This window comes from Psammomys obesus, unplaced genomic scaffold, assembly GCF_907164565.1.
Source record: "Psammomys obesus unplaced genomic scaffold, mPsaObe1.curated_primary_1811, whole genome shotgun sequence".
NCBI lineage: Eukaryota > Metazoa > Chordata > Mammalia > Rodentia > Muridae > Psammomys > Psammomys obesus.
The window spans coordinates 5,924,482-5,945,945 of NW_026591086.1; the positions used below are offsets into that span (position 1 = coordinate 5,924,482).

At 47.5% G+C, this 21,464-nt stretch overlaps 1 protein-coding gene across 1 annotated transcript in view; it reads right to left on the bottom strand.

Moving 5' to 3' along the window:
- Window positions 1-20,591, bottom strand: part of Dock5 (dedicator of cytokinesis 5) — a 178,461-nt gene extending 157,870 nt beyond the window's left edge. Inside the window, exon 1 of the mRNA XM_055609624.1 lies at window positions 20,354-20,591. Within this exon, the coding sequence (XP_055465599.1) occupies window positions 20,354-20,396 (43 nt within the window). The 5' untranslated portion in view covers window positions 20,397-20,591. The remainder of the gene's footprint in view (window positions 1-20,353) is intronic.
- Window positions 20,592-21,464: the final 873 nt, after the last annotated feature.

Sequence of the window (21,464 nt, forward strand, 5' to 3'; positions counted from 1 at the left end):
GGTTGGGGGGAGCAGGGATGTGAGGCACATTCAAGGAAACCTCAAAGCACAGAACAATGGATTAGGAGTCTCCCCTAACCTGACACAATCAACACCACCATCTCCCACCAAAGAGGACACTTCCTCTCTACCGGAGACAGAGACCAGTGCCTGCTGTCCTGAACCAGAGCTCCCATCTTCGCTAACCAGTCTCAAGTTCAAGCTCTCTGGAGTCTCCTTGGTCAAACTGAGCTGTTTCTCTGCACTCCACGCTTCTCAGCTGCCCAGTTCACGTTCTGCCTCCCCTCCATTAGAGTTAGTGTCGGCCTCAGGGTTCATAAACCTCCCTCCCACAAGCAGCTTTCATGTTTGCTTTGCCAAACCTGCCGACCGCTGAGCAGAAACCTGACTGAGCTTTCGATAAAGAGGGAAGTTGAGGATGAACAAGCTCAGAAATGACATGAGCACCTCTCCCTCCCCTTCCTGCACCTCTGATTCCAGACTGCGAGCGCAGGAATTCCCCAGCTCATCTGAGCCTTGACAACCAAAGATTCCAGGCCGAAGGCCACAAAAGGCCTGGCTCTGACATATGTGCACAAGTGCGTGTGTGTAGGAAATCAGAAATTAAACGACAGGAGTTTAAACATTGATCCGGGAACAGTCAATGCCTGTGGATCCTCCTGCATCTCAGGCAGTTCAGCCGCCAGAACAAAATGCCATGGACTCAGACAACAGACATTTATCTTCCTGCAGCACTAGAGGCTGAGGTCTGCGATCAAAGGCCGGCATGGATGGTTTCTGGGGGTGCACTCATTTGGGCTAGAGGTGGCCCTGAATTGTCTGTGTCCTCTCATGACACACAGCAAGCTCTCTGGACTTTCCTGGTAAAAACACTAATCCAACATGTGAGTCCCAGCCCTTGACTTCAGGAAGTCAAAGGGATCCCAGAGGCTCCACCTCAAATACCATCTTACTTGAGCATTAGGATTTCAATGTATGAATGGAGCTGGGGGGCGGGGGGAATCCAGTCCTGTGCACCCAGTAAAAACAATCCCTTTTTAAATATTTTAGGGAAGATCAACTGAAGCTCTGTGGGAATCTCAGCCCTGAAAACTATATGAACAAACTCATAACTTGTAAAGTGTAAAGTAAAAAAAACTTAGTTCTTCACACCAAGGGTTACTTAACCAGTCTGAAGGGATATGAAAACTACTAAGAAGTTAGTTAAAAAAAAAAAAAATCAGATTATAGTTGGTATGTAGAGAAACTCTGGCCATGAAGCCATGAGGTAGTTTCTTTGTATCAAAGCTGTCTTCTAGACCAACGGCTCTCAATCTGTGGGACTCGACCCCTTTGGCAAACTTCTATCTCCAAAAATATTTACATTATAATTCATAACAGTAGCAAAATCACAGCTATCTTTGAAGCAGCAACAAAAATAATTCTATAGTGGGGGGGGGGGGTTTCTCCAAAACATGAAGAACTGTATTAAAGGGTTGCAGGATGAGGGTTGAGATCCACTGCTCTAAACAAAGCCTTCTAAGGAAGCCTTCAGGAGTTCAAAGACATGTCAACCTCAGATCATGACATTGTGGGGACAATGGCCGTGGCCTCTCTGGCACTGCTTAATTTGCAAAAACTTTCAAAAGCATCTGTGTGCCACCTAGGACACTGAGGCAGGATGAGTCTAATGGGCTTGAAGCCAGAAGGGGCACAGAGTAAGACCCTGAAAAAAAGAAAAGGAAAGAAAAAGAGAGAGAGAGAGAGAGAGAGAGAAGGAAGGAAGGAAGGAAGGAAAGAAAGAAAGAAAGAAAGAAAGAAAGAAAGAAAGAAAGAAAGAAAGAAAGAAAGAAATCTTCAAAACCTGAAAGTTCTCCACACTTTGAGAGGCTCGAAGTAGTAGAAAATATTATCTCTTGATTTTTTTATATACAGGGTCTCTCCTTGGCTGTCCTGGAACTCCCTATGTAGACCAGGCTCACCTAGAACTCAGACATCAGCCTGCCTCTGCCCCTCAAGGTATGTCCCACACACCTGGGTTTCTATTTTACAGATTGGTGAGGAGGTGGTGAGGGTGGGCATCTAGAGGGGTTGGAGAAATGGCTCAGTGAGTGAAGTGCTCCAAGCACAAACAAAGAGAGCCAGAGTTCAGAACCACAGTACCCACGTAAAGTTGGTTTGGCAGTGCCCATCTGTTATTCTAGCACTGGGGGCCAGATGAGCCCACTGCAGGGGCTCACTCGCAGCCCTGGCCAAAACAACAAGATTCAGTGAGAAGCCCAGTCTCAAAATACAAGGTGGAGAGTGAAAAAGAAAGACATCCAAACAGCAACCTTTGCATTCCAGGCGAAGCCACATGGGACATATGGATGAGTCCATTCACACAGGATGCACCACACATACACACACATACACACTCACACACACACACACACACACAATGAGAAAGACAATTAGACAGCGAGAGTGGCAGACAAGAGACGGAACATGAATGCCAGAGCATGAGGGATTTCTGCAACACAGACTGAAATCCAAGCCCGGCTTATTCTGGTCCTGGTACCAGTTTCACTGTCCCTTCAGCCCCCAAACCTAAATGGCCCTGAACATAAAAATCAAGTAATGTTGATAAAATGGAAAATTCCAAAGCTAACCTGTTCTAAACACATGCTGGGGGAACGGGGCTACCAAAGAAATCCTAAGAATCTCATGGTTGTGACTATTTCAGCAAGAAGAAAAAAAGAAAGCACTGATAATTTTGCAAAAGAATGAAAGCTGTCACTCCAGGACACTGATGCATTCAAGAAGACAGAGACAAACATGAAGAGAGGAGCAGAACACAGAATACATGTTACATTACAATTCCTCCACCTGTTTTCCTTGTCGTTTTTTTTAATGTCTGTATGTGTGTGTACATGTGTGCAAATTACATGTGCAGGCCACAGGGCAGCCTTGGAGTTATTCCTCAAGAGCCATCCGCCTCCTTTAAGACAGACTCTGTCACTGGGACTCTAGAGATCGCTGATTCACTTAGTGATTCCTGGGGGCCCATCTAGCCCACATTCCCAGTACTGGGATGAACGCACATGGCAAAAATCTAACCTTTACCGATGGTTGCTGGAATCCAACTCGGATCCTCATGCTTGCACTTTATAGCCTGAGCCATCTCCCCGGCCCTGCCACTTCTTAGCAGCAGAAGTTTTAAGAAGGGACCACAAGGACGTGGTTCCTTACGTCCCTGAACCCTCCCTGATCTTTACATTTTCAGTGCTTGGAGCAGAAAGATTGGCTTCTTCTTTCCCTGGTCTGAATCTGCTTTCCTACATCACATCCCAACTGCCACCAAAGGGGAAAGTCATGAGACTACTGTTTGCTTCCAGGAGTAAGCCATTTGCTTTGAAAATAAGTCATATTGTCAAAGACTGAACTGAGCAAGCCAAACTGTATCTAATTCAGGAAAGAAAATAGAACAGACAGATTCAATATTTCCAAGGCACTTGGCTTGGGCCAGGGCTCGAACATGAGAAGAATTCTCCCGCAGGCTCTGGTCCTTTCTGAACTTTTGAGCTTATGTGAAGACCTCCCCAGAGCCATCGAGTCATTGGAAAATGACCGTGAACAGCCATCTCTGCCCCTGCCAAAGACAAACTGGGGTCTCAACCTCTCCCAGACACACCCCGATCTCCCAAGAAGTGATTCCAGGCTGTACTACACTCAAACAACTCTTCAGCTTCAGCAGACTTGAGACAGGCTTATGGACACATAGTTGTGCCCCTGAGTTTTGTGATAATTCAGACAGTTTGTACATAAACAGCAGGTGCTGGATTCCTGGTCACAATGTACACAAATTCATAAGTTTGAAAATCCGTTTTGTGGCCCACTGTTAGAAGAAAGCCTTCATGAGCCCTGCCTACTCTACATGCTTTTACAAATTGTGTGTGTGTGTGTGTGTGTGTGTGTGTGTGTAATGTATGTGTGTACATGTATAGTGTATGTGTTCACATGTGTGTGCAGGTCTGCATATACCAGAGGTTGGTCAGGTGTCTTCCCCAATTGCTCTCTCTATTATTTGAGACAGGGTCTGTGAAAGATGGTTAATATCAGCTGGCCAGTGAGTTCCAGAGATCCACCTGTCTCCACTTTCTCACCCGCAAGGGCTAGGATCAGACCTCACGTCCTCAGTCTTTACACACTCTTCCTTTAGTGTTCATGGCCTCCTAGCAAGTTGCTGCCTGTAAACAGGACTCAGTTGATGTTCCTTGCCTCTGAGCACTAAGGGTAGAGAGTAGCCAGTACATGGGAATTTCTGCCCTAGTTAGCATGACTCAAAACATCCATGTGAGTTCACTGTGAGCGGATCAACTCACTCATTCATTCCTCATAGAACCCCAGCCTCTTCTAGAATAGGAAGTTAACTGTTCCTCGCCGACCAGATGACAAACCTCATGTCACCTCTGGGAGAAATTAAAACATTTTTCCAGGAATATTCTTGGATGATCAGGCCACATCAAGACTTAAAGGATTGGAAAGCTATTAGAATTTGGTCAACGCCTGTAAACTGTGACTAAGAATCAGAGGCAAGCCCTACTAGCTATACCTAATCATCAACCATGTCCTGTAGACAAGGTCACCTAATCACCACGGCACTCCACGGACAGGCCAGCATATGGTCAAGCAGCTACCCCTTGCATATCTCACATAGGGGCCCATGTGTGCTATTCGTGTGTACAATCATATATCTACCTTTTCACTTGGCTTAGAGCCTTTTACGACATCAGAAAGACAAAGTGCAATGAAAGTTAGCAGACCTGGACTTCAAGAAGCACAGCCAGAAGCAGCTACCCTCCAGCATAATTCCGCAGCAAAGTGACCTTGACAATTCTGATTTTAAGCTTTGTTTGGCTGCGGGGCACACAGTGGGCAGAACCAACAGCGGTCACCATGGTACTCAAGCTGGCTTAGCATGTGCCACTACACAAACCAAAGTGGGTCTCAATCCTCTTCAGTAACTCAGACATGCATAGTTTTTTTCTTTTTAAAAGACATGCACTGACAATGCCAGATTACAGTAATAACTGTATATAGATGTCGTTTCATTGTTGAAATGTTTTATTTTATGTAATGCAAACTAAGGGTAATTCTGTCAAATTTAATTGCCTTTAAATTGAGAGCGGTGAATCCCTGAGAATAATGCTTCAATCTATCATGAAATAGCTACTTAGAGCTTTGAAACAGCCAACAAATTAAAATTAAAATTAAAATTAATGAGATGTGGCTGTGAGTTTTACATTTTGGGGTTGTAAACAGATGAGCATAACATCAAAAATTCCATTTTTCACTATCTGCAGCAAAACCCTGGATCCTTCTCTTTTGGTTATAATGAAGAGATGGAGTGCATACAAGCAATCAACTGGAAGACTGAAGCGCACTAAGAGTTCCTGGAATTCTTGATGGTTATATATAATTTATCAAGTTACATTTCTGCTAGAATGTACAAGTCAGCATTGGGAGAGAGCACAGAAAACCTCCCCATCAGATCCACCTAAAACATCCTGTGTTTTCACAAATGCCACGAATAATAGCAGGACTGTTCAATTTATTTGCTTTAAGTTGTAATCCAATCACAACATACAGACTTTAAGAGATACAAACAGAGTCCATAAATGTTCCGGGGCTGTCGGCGGGTCAATGTGCTTGCCACCAAGCCTGATTACCTGAGTTTTGTCCCTGGGACCCAGATGGTAGAAAGAGAGAACCTACTCCTAGAGGTTGCCCTCTGACCTCCCACATGCATCACGGCAAGAGGATGCACACATAAAAACACACACACACACACCGCACACCAAATAAAAATATGAAACAGCAATGCAGCCTTCCCTTCTGCTGCTGAGCAAACTGTGAGCAATCACTTTTGTATTCTTTCAGCAATAAAGAACATGTATAAGTAAAAGGATAAACGATTTCCTTCCCTTTTATATCCTGTGCCTAAAGAGTGTCTGACACTTTGTAGCCAGTACAGTGAAAGTCCTTTAATGAATGCAGTGAACACCCTATGCACTTTATCCATCTTGCTGTTAGTCATGTATGTCCCAGGAACGCCCACAACAGTCCTTGTACTGAAATGCCTTGTTCTTTTTCTAGAAAGCTCCGTTACGTTTGACATATGTGCAGAAAAGGATATCTACCATATTTGTATACTTCACTTAGTTTTCACAAAGTGCGAACTCCCCTAGTCAGTATCCTGCTTAAGAAACAGAAAGCACCGGAGCAATACGCCCTTGGCTTGAGAGCATCCGCATGCTAGGTTATCTTTCTCAGACACTACCCACTGCTACACCCAAGTTTTTAAATGGCTGCATAATTTTCTATCATATGCACGTCATGATAGATAGCCCAGCCCCAGTCAAGTGACGCTTTCTTCTCCATGTTCTCACTGTAAGTAACAGTTGAATAACCTCCGACCTTCTTATCATTCCCCACCTATCAGTAAGGAAAACTCTTTTAAACAGAACTAGAGTCAAAGGTCACGGTCACGTGCATTTTCAATTTTAAGCACACCTTGCTAGAGGCCCACATCAGCAACTTGATTGTTCAAGCCATTATGACTCCAAAGTACAGCCAGCAGATAAACTACACTCTCATCTCAAGTCCACCAATCTCCCCATGTAGCGATGAAGTTCACAGAACCAACCTCTGAATCCTGCAAGCTGGACAGGAAAAACTTCTCATGAGCCACATCAGGATCTGACCAGCAGTCCTCAGCTCACCATGGCACAAAGCAAGGGCAATTCAGTATCCACTCCTGCTCTGAAGGAAGCCACGGCCCTGCAGCAGAGCCTCTGAAACTAGGTGGACAAATGTGTCAAAAGAAGCTGGATCCGGAAGAACAGCGGAAGCACCAGCATGACATGAGGCTGCATCTCTTTACCCAATGTTAAGCCATCCTTTTCCCACCACAGAGAACAAAGCAAGAGAAGCTGATTCGGGAATGAGATTCCAGGCTCACGCTTGAAGGCTTCAGAACACGGCACATTTATTTATTTTTTACATTTCTAACAAAACTACCTTTTCCAACTTCCACGCCATTCTCCTGATCCTCCATTAATAACATGCCCCTCCCCCCCATTCATCCCTTGATGCTTTGTCAAACACCGCAGTTCTCAAGCCTGCCTGTGAGGTGGTGAGGAGCAGCGCTACTTACTAATTTTGTGATGGAAACCATGTCACCATCATTGTGCTGTGAGCCACGAAGCCAGGACCCCATGGCAGAGGCCTGACACCACGTGAGAAGTTAGTGGCCAAACCGTGGACCACATGGTCCTCCACTCTGCAGCCCCAAAAACACTTCCTTCTAGAGACTCTGAAACAGGAAGCTATTTTAGTAGCACCTTCTTATTTCAGTAAGAAGTTTACCGGTAGGAAGGTAGTAGGGCTTTATTTATCTATGAACGTCTTTAATTTCCGCACTGTCGAGGCAAAACACAGGGTTTCACACACATAAGACAAAAGTTCCACCACTGAGCCACAACCCCAACTCCCTGGGTATTTCTATTGTTTTGCTTGTTTGTTTGTTTGTTCCTTGAAGCAGGGGTCTCACGTAGCCCAAACTAGCCTCAAACTAAGTATGTAGCTGTGGCTGACCTTGAACTTCTGATCCTCCTGTCTCTACCTCATGTGTGCCATCATACCTGAGGCATGTCCTTCTTGGGATGCAGATCTGATAAAGAAATTTGCTCTCTTCTTGAGTTTAAGAAAAAAGTAGCTAAGAAACAAGTTAAACCAACCCCTCACTCCAGGGGTCAAGACAGAGAGGACAGAGGTTGTGACAGGGGTTGTGACAGAGAGGACAGAAAGAATGTAAGAGCCAAAGGAGAGGAAAGATCGTAAGAGCCAGCGGAGGTAGATAACTTTGATGAGTGAGTGTTTTCCAGACACAAAAGGGCATGTGCACAGATGAACTCATAGAGATGGTGACAGCATGTACAAGACCTATATAACAGAGGGCAGATGGGAGATGTGTAACCTCACTACCGGCTGAGGCGCTATTAGCATTTGGTAGCTACTGGCAGAGGAAGAGTCAGTTTTGTTCAATGTGTCCCCTGGTGGGCTGACCACATGTCACGGGCAGGTCCCAACCCCAAGGCCAGCAGGGCAATAGGGACTGCATGGAGAAAGAAAACAACAACAGCAATGAAAAAGGTTAGCTCAAAATCCATGGGAAGAGATGGGATGGTTGAGAGTCAGTAAAGGAGAGGAGTTAAGGGGAGTGAATATGTTCAAAATACACTGCATCAAATTCTCAGGGAACTAATTTTGAATTTTCATATTTAATATAGATGAAAGTCAGCTACTGCCAGCCACCAGCAGTGTGGCTCGGGAAGAGTCCCTTGTGCCTCTGGACTTTTTCTTCTCTAACATGACAGTGATGCCCAAGAAGTGGCATGCCCAGAACCCAGTTCTTAGTACTTTGTGCCCCATACCCAAGAGGGCAGAACAGTGAAGTTTTATAACACCCTGAGGACTTGGTTTCCTGGCAGGAACACCTGGTGTCTTAGTTCCTTAGCTACTGCTGTGAAAAAGACACCATGACCAAGACAACTTACAGAGAGAGAGTTTATCTGGCTACAGTTCCATGATGGCCCAATGAAGGCATGGCAGCAAGAACTAAAGCTGAGAGAGAAAGATCTTGAACCTCAAGCAGGAAGTAGAGAGAGCAAACTGGGACAAGGCTTTGAAACCTCAAAGCCCACTCCCGGTGATGTAACTACCTGAGCAAGGCCACAACTTCTAATCCTATCCAAACAGCACCTCCAGCTGAGGACTAAGCACTCAAAAGTCCAAGACTATGGGGACAATCTCATGTTCTCTCTGTGTGTCTCTGTCTGTCTGTCTCTGATTTGTTTTTCGAGACAGGGTTTTTCTTTGTGGCCCTGGCTATCCTGGAACTCACTCTGTAGACCAGACTGGCCTCAAACACAGCTGACATTTCCCGTTCAAGCCACCACACCTGGGGTATGAGGGCCACATAGGTCCACATTCACAGGACGCAGAGTGGCCAGGTGACAAAGCGATCACAGCCTACGCTCTTGCTCATCTTGACTCGATCGCCAACACCCTGATTTCCAGAGAGAAGTCATCTCTGCAGCAACCTCCTTCCTTCACATTGCCTGCAAGAACAGCGAGCCTAGGAGCCTTAGAGGGGGTGACCTGGAGGTCCACCTGGTCCCCTGATATGGACAATCAAGAGTTGTATCAGGCTTCAAAATGGGAGAGAAGATGATCCAACCAGCAAACGGTGGATAACAATTCTGACACCATTTGAACAACAGGGAGGAGTTGTATGAAGGCCCCAAGTGCAGAGACACAAAGCCCACTTGTCTCTTGCTGGGATGGTGGCTGCCAGCAATTCAGTCACTGGATGGGGCCTGTCAGCCTGGGCTCCGGGAAGGACACTGGACATCACTGGGAAAAACACAATGAATTCATGCACTTATTGGCTGCTTCCTCGTTCCCATTTCTGCCTGCTAGCAACCTCACCAAAGCACTTCTTAACGCTTCCTAGCAAAACCCATTAATCCCAAGGCAAGTTGGGGCTAATTATAAACCAAGGTTAAAGCATCCCTAACGACCGCTCCGAATCCTTTAATGCTCACAGGGAAGCAGTACCAGCACTGTAGGTGCTTTTACATCTGCTGGAAGGGGGAAAAAGTACATTTCCCTCCTTTGGGGAGAAATTGTGCTTTTTTTTGACACCAACAGAAACTCAGTCTCGTGCTGAGTAGGCCAGGCTGGCAAGCTGAGAAATGAGATTGCAGGTGTGTATCAGCACATCCAAACCTCCACTGAAAACGCTATTTGACCTCAGAAATACAGGTTAAGTATTAACCTGTTAATACTTAAAAGTAATTTCTAAGTACTAGATCACACCTTTATCTACCTACCTATCTTACTTATTTATTTATTTACTTACTTACTTATTTTTGAGGTGGGATTTCTCTATGTAGTCCAGGCAGGTCTTGAACTCATGACCTTTCTGCCTCTGCCTCCCCAGTGCTAGAGCATATGGGCATGTGCTACCCACATCCAGCTTTTTTTCAGTCTTTGAATGTACTAAAAATCCTTTATAAGAAAAGGGCTATGGTTGGTATGCTATTACATTGAGTATTTCCAGAAATAAGCTAGTAGCTAGAAAATGTTTGATTTATAAGAAAATTTGATATTGAGAGACTGAATTTCCTACCCCCAATCCCTCTGATTTGTCTCTCAAAAGTCATCATGGGAAACAAATTAATTTAAAATTTCAGCTACTGGGGAGGCGGTAGCACACGTAGAACCAGGAATTTCTGGTACATTTGAGGGACAGGTCCTCACATCTATCCTCCAGGCTGGCCTTGACCTCACCACTCTCCTGCCTCAGCCTTCCCACTGCCAGCAAGCCAAGAGATACCATTTGTCATTGCCCATCCTCTTCACCTTGCTACCTGCAGTCTCTTGCCTTTCCTCTGAAGATAACCGCTGTCTAGTATCTAGATTCTGACATGCAAGCAACGTAACTCCTTTTGCGGTGCCAGAGGCAAAGGGTCCCCATCTTCTCTCTTCCCATGAACCACACCGGCTTTCTTTCCCAGCTCCCGCTCAACACAGCACCCCTGCAGCGACCCACACCTGGCCCACGGGATCCTGTCAGTGTCGCCAGCTGCTTCTTCCCGGTTAGCCAATCCAGCCATGTACCTCCATAAATAATGAGAAAATTCTCTACCTTCTCCCTAATCAATAAATGCAACATTGATGATTTCAGTCCCCCTCCTACACCAGTGTTCACATAATCCTGCGATTAGACAGTTCATTAGCCCTAATTTTTCTACTGCTCATGTGTTCCTTTTCCTACTGCCCTGGATCTGGTGAGAAGCATGCTTACGTATCCTCTCTGACGGGTGGGTAGACCAGACAGCGTTAGATAACTGATGGACAGAGTCACCTGTGCCTTTGCATATTTAGTGGTGCTAACTGTAAGCCAGGTAGTATTCCTGGGGCTGGGGTATGCTGCTAAAAATCTGAAAGCTGCAAACCTCATACCTTGACAATTTAGTGCGTGAGCAGACAGTACATCTTAACAAATCTGAAAATGGAGAATTTCCTCCCAATTTATGAAGGTGCATGGCTGGATGGTCTTAATGCAAAGAAGAAACCTCTGCTTGACAGGCAGAGATGTGAGCAATGGTTCTTAGTGCTTATGAATGAGGAACCTAAGGAAGGACTATCTGAGTTAGCTGAAGGAAGACCTGGATGACCAAAGAGAAACGGATTCATTTTAACATCCAGGAAGCACATTCCACAAGAGGGAGGTACGAGTGCCAAGGCCCTGAGTCAAACTGAGTTTGCAGAGTTCAAGAAAACAGAAATGATGCCAGCATGGCTGGAGGGAAGAGGGGGGTAAGGGGGATAGAAAAGAACCTGGATCTCAATGACAGGACCTGTTAAGCTATGACCAAGAGGTTGTGTGTCACTAACCACATGGGGAAAGCACGGAGGACCTAGAGGGAGGAGACTTGTTGGAATTTTATCTTTCAGAGATTCTAGCTGTGTAAGGATTAGAGAGGGGAAAGACCAAGGGAGTTAGAAGGCCACCAAGCAGGCTTGCAGGGAAAAGAAAAACACCAACCAGATCAGGAAGTGGTGCTCTGAGGACAAGCTATGGAGGAAGGACCAAAAAAACTTGGTGCTGGTACAAACTCTTGGTGTTTGGTCTGAGCCTGGCACAGAGATGGCAGAACTGGGAGGGGTGCCGGTATGGGTTTTGGCGTGTTCAGCAGGGACTGTCTATCCCAACACCTAGGAGAGCTGCCGGCTGTAAGCAGGATGGGATGTAGCGATGGCCAGGAAGAGGCCTGCAGGGGTCCAAATCTAGAGGTATACATGCATGTCAAAGGAGACAGAAGGAGATCATTGTGATAGGGGAAGAAGCCACAGAAGCCTGTCTGGGGGGAGAGCTGACAAAGCAAGAAGACAGGGAGGACAGAGGTGGGGACATGTGAGAAAAATCATGATGAGATAGGATGAGAAGGCTAGACAAGAAAACACCCCAGGAATCACCTGCTCAGAGCTTTTCTGGTATGCACAAGGTTCAAGTCCCAACACTGCATCATGGCGGATGCCTGTAATCTCAGCACTCAGACAGCAGAAGCAGGAGGACTCAAAATTTTTTTAAGGTCATCCTTAGCTATAAAATGTTTCATTCAGGCTAGACTCCTTTACATGAAACCCTATCTCAAAATCAGGGGTGGAAGGATGTGTTAAATCTGTCAAAACAAAACAGAACAAAAACCACATGGGAAGAAAGTGATTTCCTACTCTCTTTGCCTAACTACAGCTGACCTTCAGCATCCAACCTCTGTTCATTAACGTCCATTGGTAACTCCCTTATCAATCTTGCCAATGCTGCCACAATCACTCACACACTCACAACCCCATGCGGAGGGAGTGATGACAATATGCTCAAGTCTCAGGTGAAACCACACAGGGTGACACACACTCTGCCTTCTGTCAGGGATGCACTCCAAACCCTCGGAGGATCTGTGAAGCTTCAGACAGTAACAAATACCACAGATAGCATGCTTTTCCTGCACATACAGAATTAAGATAAAGTTGCACTCGTAAGTTAGGAACAGTAAGCAAATAACAACTATAATGAAACAGAACAGTCATTAACCATATACTTGAGTAAAACTGCCAGAATTATAACTCTTGGGCTTTGGGGACATTAAGGAGCAAAATAAAGGACCCAGAAACATAGCACTGCCATATCCCATAGTCAGTTGTTCCTTAGTGACTAATGGATGAGTGTTGTATACAGCATGGACTGGAGACCAAGGAATGCTGAATGTCCTGGGGACAGACGAGGATGGGGTTATCAGGTCACCCTACTACTCAGGACAGCATACAATGTAAAAAAAAAAGAAAGAAGGAAGGAAGAAAGGAAAGAAGGAAGGAAAGAAGGAAGGAAGGAAGGAAGGAAGGAAGGAAGGAAGGAAAGAAGGGAAGGAAAGAAGGAAGGAAGGAGGGAAAGAAAGAAGGAAAGAAAAGAAAAAATGTATGAATCACTTGTTCTGTAATTTTCCACTTACTATGTTCAAGATCACAGATATCCCAGACTGTGGGAGCGACTGCTCTACTCACTAATTCAGTGTTTTCTGCAACAATGTAGAACACATCTACCACAAATAAGGAGACCGGAAAGATGTCACAGAGAAAAGACTCACCCTGGCACCAGCTGTTCCCTCTTTAGCAAGAAGCAGGCAGCAGTGTCCAGCCAGAATCCCACTCTTCATTTCCAGTCCCTATTTCTGTAACTGCCTCTTTATGTGGCGAACAATGAGAAGGAGGAACATATCTGTCACAGGCCTGTTCACTCCCCCTGGAAAGGGCAAGAGCCTCACAGCTCTGCTCCAGCAGGCAGCAGTTACACGATGCCTAAAGCAGTAGAGCTGTGTTGGCTCAGAACACCTGGGAAATTAGGAACCCCTCCAAAAAGGTGCTATCGTCTGCGTGGGTAAGTAACCTCTATGGCTATTCATATCAGAAATATAAACTGATGTGTTTTTAAAACATGAATTAAAAAAAAAAATCACTGTATGGAGCCCAAAACACAAGAATATCAATACATATTCTTTTAGGAACAGAACCTTCTTTTTCAAACAGACACTTAGAAGCATGCATTTGGCATATTTTTGGAGCTTTGAGATTTTTTTTTAATATATTTAATTTATGTGTAGGAGTGTTGGCCTGTATGTATGTGCACCGCGTGTTTGTCTGGTGTCCATGGCGGTCAGAAGCCAGCCTCAGAACTGGAGCTGCCGGTGACTGAGAGCCACCACGTGGGTACTGGGGACTAAACACGGCTCCTCTCCTAGAGCCATAAGTACTCTTGGCCACTGAGCATCTCTCTCAGCCTCTCCTGTGTCTCCCTAACGTCTGGCTTCACAGATGGCAGCTGGAGTCTCAGATGGGTCTCGGGTCTTGCTGATCACGTCCACCCAAAGAACATGAGGATGGGAAGAGGCCAAGGAGTTTTCAGACATCTCTCCAGACCCTTCATATCCCCGGACCATACTTTAATAGTGTTCTTCTTTGGAAAGAGTGTGAAACAGCACCCTACAAATTCTGAGGCATATTAATTCTCTGACCACCCCCCTTTCCATAGCCTAATCGTTAAAATATGAACACGCTAAAAATGGGTGCTTCCTCAAGTGACTACCATTGTGTCATATTTAACTCCATCACAGGTATTCCCATGGCTGAAACGTGGTGATTGCTTCAACAAGTGTGTCTGTGCTCTCAACTAATCAACTGTGTGAGCCTCAGCCAAGGACTCAGTCTGAACTCAACTCCAGAAAGCCAGTAGACTTGAACAGAAGAGAAAGTTCCCTCTGGATTTTGTAAGTAACCCTCAGTCTTGACTTCCACTGGAATTAGGCTACAGAACATGGTTGGATTAGCAGGAGCTGGGGCATTCTCACCAACAGGCACTTTCCGATCCTATCCGGAAATCGCCACTATATTAAATCGCATGCACGCATCAATAAGTCAAAATCAATTTTAACTATCTTTGCTACAGTGCTGATGAAGGATAAAGTAAAAGAATGAGAAATAAACTGACAAGAAGTTCAGGTAGAATGAATCTCGTTTTCAGGCCTCTGTACTCAGAAATTTCACCCTATGGGTGAGATCTGATTGCCAAAGAGTTTCATGTAATCCTGAAGTCAAGAACCCCTGGAGTAAAGCAATTCACTCCCCCTCTCCAGGTACCAACTTCCTCTCTTTGAAAGGAACTGGGGACACTGGGGGTGCCAACTGACAGAGTGCTTTCCTAGCATGCACCAATCCTCCGGTTTAATTCCCAGAACCGTGTACCAGGTGAAGCTGCACGCCTATAATCCTAGCACTTGGGGTAGTAGAGAAGGGAGAGTTCAAGGTTAGACTGGGCTACAGAAGACTCAAAAAAGGAAGTTAGAGCTGGGTGTGGTGGCACACACCTACAATCCTACCACTCAGGAGGCAAAGAGGATCCTAAATTCAAGACCAACCAGGGTTATTTATCTCCAAATTTAAAAGGGGGTGGGGGCTGGAAAAGGGGGCTCAGGGATTAAAAGGAAGTATAATTCTTTTTTAATTTTTATTTTCTTATATTAATTACCATTTATTCACTTTGTATCCCAGCTGTATCCACCTCCCTTTTATCCCCTCCCAACCCCACACTCCCTCCCTCATCTCCTCCCATGCCCCTCTCCAAGTTCACTGATAGGGGAGGTCCTCCTCCCCTTCCATCTGACCCTAGCCTATCAGGTCTCATCAGGACTGGCTGCACTGTCCTCCTCTGTGGCCTGGTCAGGCTGCTCCTCACCCAGGAGGTGGTGATCAAAGAGCCAGCCACTGAGTTTATGTCAGAGACAGTCCCTATTCCCTTTACTAGGATACCCACTTGGAAACTGAGCTGCCATGGGCTACATCCATGCAAGGGTTCTAGGTTATCACCATGCGTGGTCCTTGTTTGGAGTATCAGTCTCAGAAAAGACCCCTGGGCCCAGATTTCTTGGTTCTGTTGCTCTCCTTCTGGAGCTCCTGTCCTCTCCAGGTCTTTCTATCTCCCCCTTCTTTCATAAGATTCCCTGTACTCTGCCCAAAGTTTGGCTATAAGTCTCAGCATCTGCTTTGATACCCTACTGGGTACAGTCTTTCAGAGGCCCTCTGTGACAGGCTCCTGTCCTGTTCCCTGTTTTCTCCCTCTTTAATGTCCATCCCATTTGCCTCTGAGTGAGAATGGACACACAGTTCTTGCAGAGGACCAGAGCTCAGTTCCCAGTACCCATATTAGGCAGCTCACAACCACCTATAACTCCAGCTCCAGGGAGATCCAACACCTCTGACTTGAGTGAGCACCTGTGCTCATGCATATACCCCCACACCTATAAACACAATTAAAGTAACAAAAAAAAATACACCTTTTCAAACCGGGCCAGTCACTGTGAAATCCCCTCCCTGAAGTCACACCCAGACTGAGGAACACTGTGCCCACGGTGAAGCAGGATGTCATGGGCAGGGCACAGGCTGAAAGCACCAGAAAGACTCAAGAGTCTGGTGTAGGTCTTAAATCAGCACTTGAAGATCTGCTGTACAAGGCCCAATGCTTGAGGCTGGCTAAGGCAAGCACAACTAAGTTGCTGGAGGGCTACCTGTAAAAGCCAGTGTTTCCCTGCAAAGGTTTCCTATCACACTATAGCTACAGATACCGGAAATCCCAACATGCACCAGTGAACCGTTTTGCAAACAGGCCACAAAGAATATAATCTTTGTTCTTGACATAAACATCTTGTGTGGAAGCTGATTTAAAAATGTGCTTAAGCTGAGTGTCAGGATGCATGTTAGTTAATTCGAACACTCCAGGGGGTGAGGCAAGATGATGGAGAGTTCAAGGCCTGCTTGGGTACATTAAGGAGAGCCTGACTCAATTGAGAATGACTGATTTAAAATTTAAAGTGACAAGCATATTTATCATGGATGTGTGCTCAAAACTCAAACATCAGTATTTTATCCCTCCATATACTTAAAAAGCAAAAAAGCACAAAGCCTGGTTCTATAGATCTGTAAGTTCAGTTACGCAGGAGGCTGAGGCAAGAAGATTCCAAGTTCAAGGCCCGCCTGGGCTAGTAAGACAGCCTGGATAATCTTGCAAAAGTCAATAATGAAAATTAAAGAAGTCTGGAAAAACAGGTCAGCAGCAGAACACTTGCCTAGAACTCAGAAGGCCACAAGTTCAGTCAGCAGTACTGCAAATAAGTAGAATAGAAAAAGAAAAGTGAAGGGGAAAAAAAAGCTGCCTAGCTTCAGAGAAAAACACTTATATTAGGAATCTAAGATTGCTCAGATCTAAGCACGTCATTCTGGAGTACTAATGTTGAGCACTAAAGTACCTACTTAAAGAAGTGTCTGTCAGTCCCCTTTCTGGATAACACAGATGTACACAATGACCATTTAGGGTCACTTAATACCGGAGGCTGAACTAGTAATACTGCTGGAGAACGAAGGACTCCCAGACATTTTCAGTCCCTGTTGAAAAACAACCAAGAGGAACCAAACAGAGGAGGAGATGGTGAGCACGGCGCCCCATTACCTTCCCCAAGGACAACCCAAGCGCAGATCACCGTTGCACCCTCACGGCAAACCTGCAGGGAGTGACAGCTTGCAGGTGTCACTGTGCAGCTGTGCAGCTGTGGGTCACCACAAACCTCCCGCTGGCTAGAGAGCTTCCTTCATCGCCTGCCGTCAGAAGGGACAACATCCCAAGGCAGTGCGCACCCCGTGACAGTCAAACAGTCGGCCTAAGGAATGTCCTTACTTCCTCGGCAAAACAGTGGGGACTTCTTCCAGTAGAGCCCATATTGGGACAAATGAGATGTCAGAGCTTAACGGGGAGGAAACTGCATTAAAGCTGACAAGGTAAGTTAGCCTGCTTCACAAGGGCACCCCAGCATCAAGGGTGCTCACTGCTGAACACACTTACAGAGGAGACCCCTCCCCAAAGCAGACATGTTCTAAGACCCCGGTGGATCTTGAAACCCTGTACATACTCTAGATATATGCCTATAATAGCTTAATTTATAAATTAGGGACAGAAAGAAAGGAAAAATAACTAGCAATAAAATAGATTACAGTAAAACACCAAAATATAAGTTGTATGAAGGTGTTCTTTTTTCTCTCTCTCATATCCCATGTCACACTTGGGCCTCAGCTGACTATTGATAAGTGGAATTGCAGAGAATTGAAGACTGGAAGGAGGACGACTGTTTACCTGGCAAAACGTGATTGGCAGAAATAAAAAACCATAACCTTCCTTTGCCAGAATTCTTCCCCTGGGGAGACATAATCAAACATCTATGCCCTCTTTAGAGGGCACTAACGACAAACCAAAATATGATTCCATCAAAAGTCAAACTTGGGGGAGCCAATGAGTTTACTGGGCTTACTTACAGAGCACAAAAAATAGTAGGTGACCCCAAAGCAGAAGGTCACTTCCCAGCCTGGATGACAGACTCTCCCCCTTCCTGTTACCCTTCATGTATGTGCAATTAAGGGCAGAATTAATACAACTGGCGATGCCGGGCACGGTGGTGCATGCCTTTAATCCCAGCACTCAGGAGGCAGGTTGGAACAGAACAGTTTGAGGACAGCCTGAGGTCTACAAAGCGAGTACAGGGCACCCAGGGCTACACAGAGAAGCCCTGTTTAAAAAAAAAAAAAAAAAAAACAACAACAACTAGCCAGAGGTTATCAGTGGGAGGGGCTGAGCTCTCAGAAGAGAAACCAATGACTCTCCCAACCCCTCCTACATCAACAGTCAAAAAAAACCTGATCTAGCTGCAGGCGAGCAGTCCCAGCTGCTGTACTGAAGAGGCAAGCTACAACAGCTGGGGAGGGAGAGGAGGCTAAGACTGCAGCGAGGACCCGCACAGGTAAAGGAAGGAAGCGGTAGGAAGATCTGAACTCCAAGGGAAAAGACTAGAGTGGGATGCGGCGCTGGGGAAGGTCCTGTAAGGGGGAGTGGGGGGAGACGACACAAGCACAAGAGAGTAAAGTCTCACAGGAGTGACTCTCCAGGGAATGAACGCTGAACCACAGAGGAGAGCGGGGAGGGGAGAGGACTCCATTGTGGGAGCTCTGAAAACTAGCCCCTTCGGGCTCTCCGGCAGCCAGGGAAGACTTCCAGACAGCACAGAACGAGATGAGAATCACGTGCCCTGCCCTCGGTCCATATTCTGTGCCTCAACTTCCAGGTCAACAGTGTCCCAGATTCCACCCTGGAACGACGTCGCAAAGACATGCGCCCTAGAAACAGTACCCAAAGACCTCCAATGCCGTCTGACAAATAACCAAACATCCTCTCACTCCCATGCCTGTCACTGTATACAGCACACCATCAGAAACATCATACTTGTTAGCAACAGCTTTTCACCCAGGGGTAATCGGCGATCGGTTACTGCTAAACATACTTTAATTCATTAATTAGTACTCTACCTTGCTCAATAAAATTAATTTCCTCCTTCGGTACAGAAAATGGAGCCCGGGGCTTTGGACACGCTATATGATTGACACGCCCAGTCAGTTTTCCAGTATGTCACTCGCACAACGACCAGCTGCTTATTAGCAGGTAGCTGGCCAATAGTCCCATAAGAAGTCTGGGGGGCTAAGCCAAGACCTGGTGATCTGGGGCTGAAGAAATCTCACCTATCCATGCGACCTGCAGGCGTGTGGAGGAGCAAAAATTCTAAAAGTAAAGCCAAGGGGGGGGGGGATAAAGTTTTGGGAATAGATACATACATTCTTATTTACAAATACACGCAGGCAAGCTTTCAACCTGCAACAGACTAATAACACACTAGTGATGGAAGGGGAAGCCTGAGTCACGGTTACAGAAGCACATAGGACTTCGCGTCTGAAAGGAGTTTATAGATGTCACAACAGACTACTTCAGGCAGCGCTCCAGCAGGCCCCGGAGGTGAAGGAAAAGAGGTGTGCAGGAGGGAGTGGTAAAGCAAAGGATTACATTTCAAACGTCCCTAGGGAGTGAACCTGAGAGAAAGTGGTAACATTCTCACCCAACACACTTGTTTAACCCAGAGACTCCACCTAAAGTCCAGTTGTGACGGCAAACGCCCGAACGTCCGGCTAAAGGTTAAGTGTTTCCCCTACCTGACCCGGTTCAATCAAAAGTGAAAGTGGAAAGTTTTTCCACCTGGATCCAACCCGGCACAGCCACGGTTTCAGATCCAAACCTAGAGGCCAGAGTTCAGCCATCCAGGAACTCTAGGTTACCGCGACCACGAGTGCCACGCGCTAGCGCGGGACCAATCCCCTTCCTGCCCCCGAGGGAACCTGGGTCACACCTCTCCATCCACTCCAGCAGGTCGGATGGCTGTCGGAAGACCCCCTTGCCCTCCTTCCCACGCCACACACTTCCTGCCTCTCCCATCACCTCCCCTGGCAACTTCGGCTCCCCATTCGGTGGGTTGTGACTGCGGTCGAGACTACAGGGAGGGAAGGAGAGGGGCTCCGGGGCTTCAGAGTGGGATCCGGGAAAGGACGGGCGCGTAGCGCACCATCCCACGTGCGGCCCTCGCTGGCCGCCTAGGGCAGAGGGGACCCAGAGTGCGGCGCTCGAGCTGGAGTTCAGAGTGGGGATCAGAGTCCCCGAGCCCGAATGGCAAGTTAGCCACCAAGGCGGGCAGGACTCCCCGGGCACCGAGCGGGCGCGCCAGCTCAGCGGGGCCAAAGCCCGCGGACTCGGCGGCGCTCGGGGTCAGGGCGGGGCGGGGCAAGCACTCACCAACGCCGTACTTCTGCCTCTTGGTCGGGATCCAACGGGCCATGGCGACGACGACCTCGCCCCGCGGCGCTGGTGGCTTCAGCCACTGGTGCTCCGAGCGCCGCTGCGCCGGCCGGACCCTTCCGCCATGTTCCGGCCAAACTTGGGCCGACTTTGGCGCGCCCGCCGCGCCGTCCCGCCTCGCTCGCTCGCTCGCTGCCCGGAGCCCCCCGCACGCCCCGCGGTCACCTGCTGGGGCCGCCGGCCGCGCAGCCCCGCGCGCCCTCCCCGGCGCCGCCCCGGCTCCTCCCGCTGGCCGCGCCCTCCGCGCCCCGCTCGCCCGCCTCCCCCGCCGGCTCCGCCTCGCCCGGAGCTGCGCGCCCGGTCCTCCCGGCGTCGGCTCTGCACTCCCGGGCTGCGGCTGCTGCTGCGGCTGCCGCCGGGGCCGCGCGGAGGAGGAGGAGGAGCTGGTGAGAGTCACCGGACGCTCCGGACGCTCAGTAAATATTTGTCGAATGAATGAGCGGTGAGCTACCGCCTTCGCCTCCGGGAGCGTCTGCAGGAACCCGGAGAGCCGGAAGCCGCGCTTCAAGGTCCGCAGGGAACTGGTGCAAGGGACACGGGCTCTTCAGAAGTAGCCGTTGGGGGTGGGAGTGTGTGTGTGTGCCGGGGGAGGGACCCTCCCTTAGGAAACTGTTGACAGAGCTCTGATCTGGAAAACCCAAACTTAGGGACTCATGTCTCCCCAGTTGCAGCATCTCAGACTTTCACACAGAGGGGAGAAGTACTCTCCAAGTGGCGCACTGCCCAAAAGGCCCCCTTCTGTAGGGAGGACCCTTGTCGATCCCCTTGTCATTTTCCAGCCTGGGACCGAAGACTCCGAAAGGCGGCCGTGTGTTAAAGCTCTCGGGGATGCGCGTGGCGCCCTCTGCAGGGCGACGCGCTTGCCCCTGCAGAGACTTCCAGAATGAAGAAGACTGCTTAAGAGTTGGATTTCAGACTAACCAGCCATCTGAAAAAAAAAATACACCTCTTGAGAGAAATTGTGTTGTTCTTGGAGTCTCCGGGGGCCTTCTTGCCAGTTTGGAACCTTACAAGAATGGAACGTGAAATTAAAACGTGCAGTAAATGA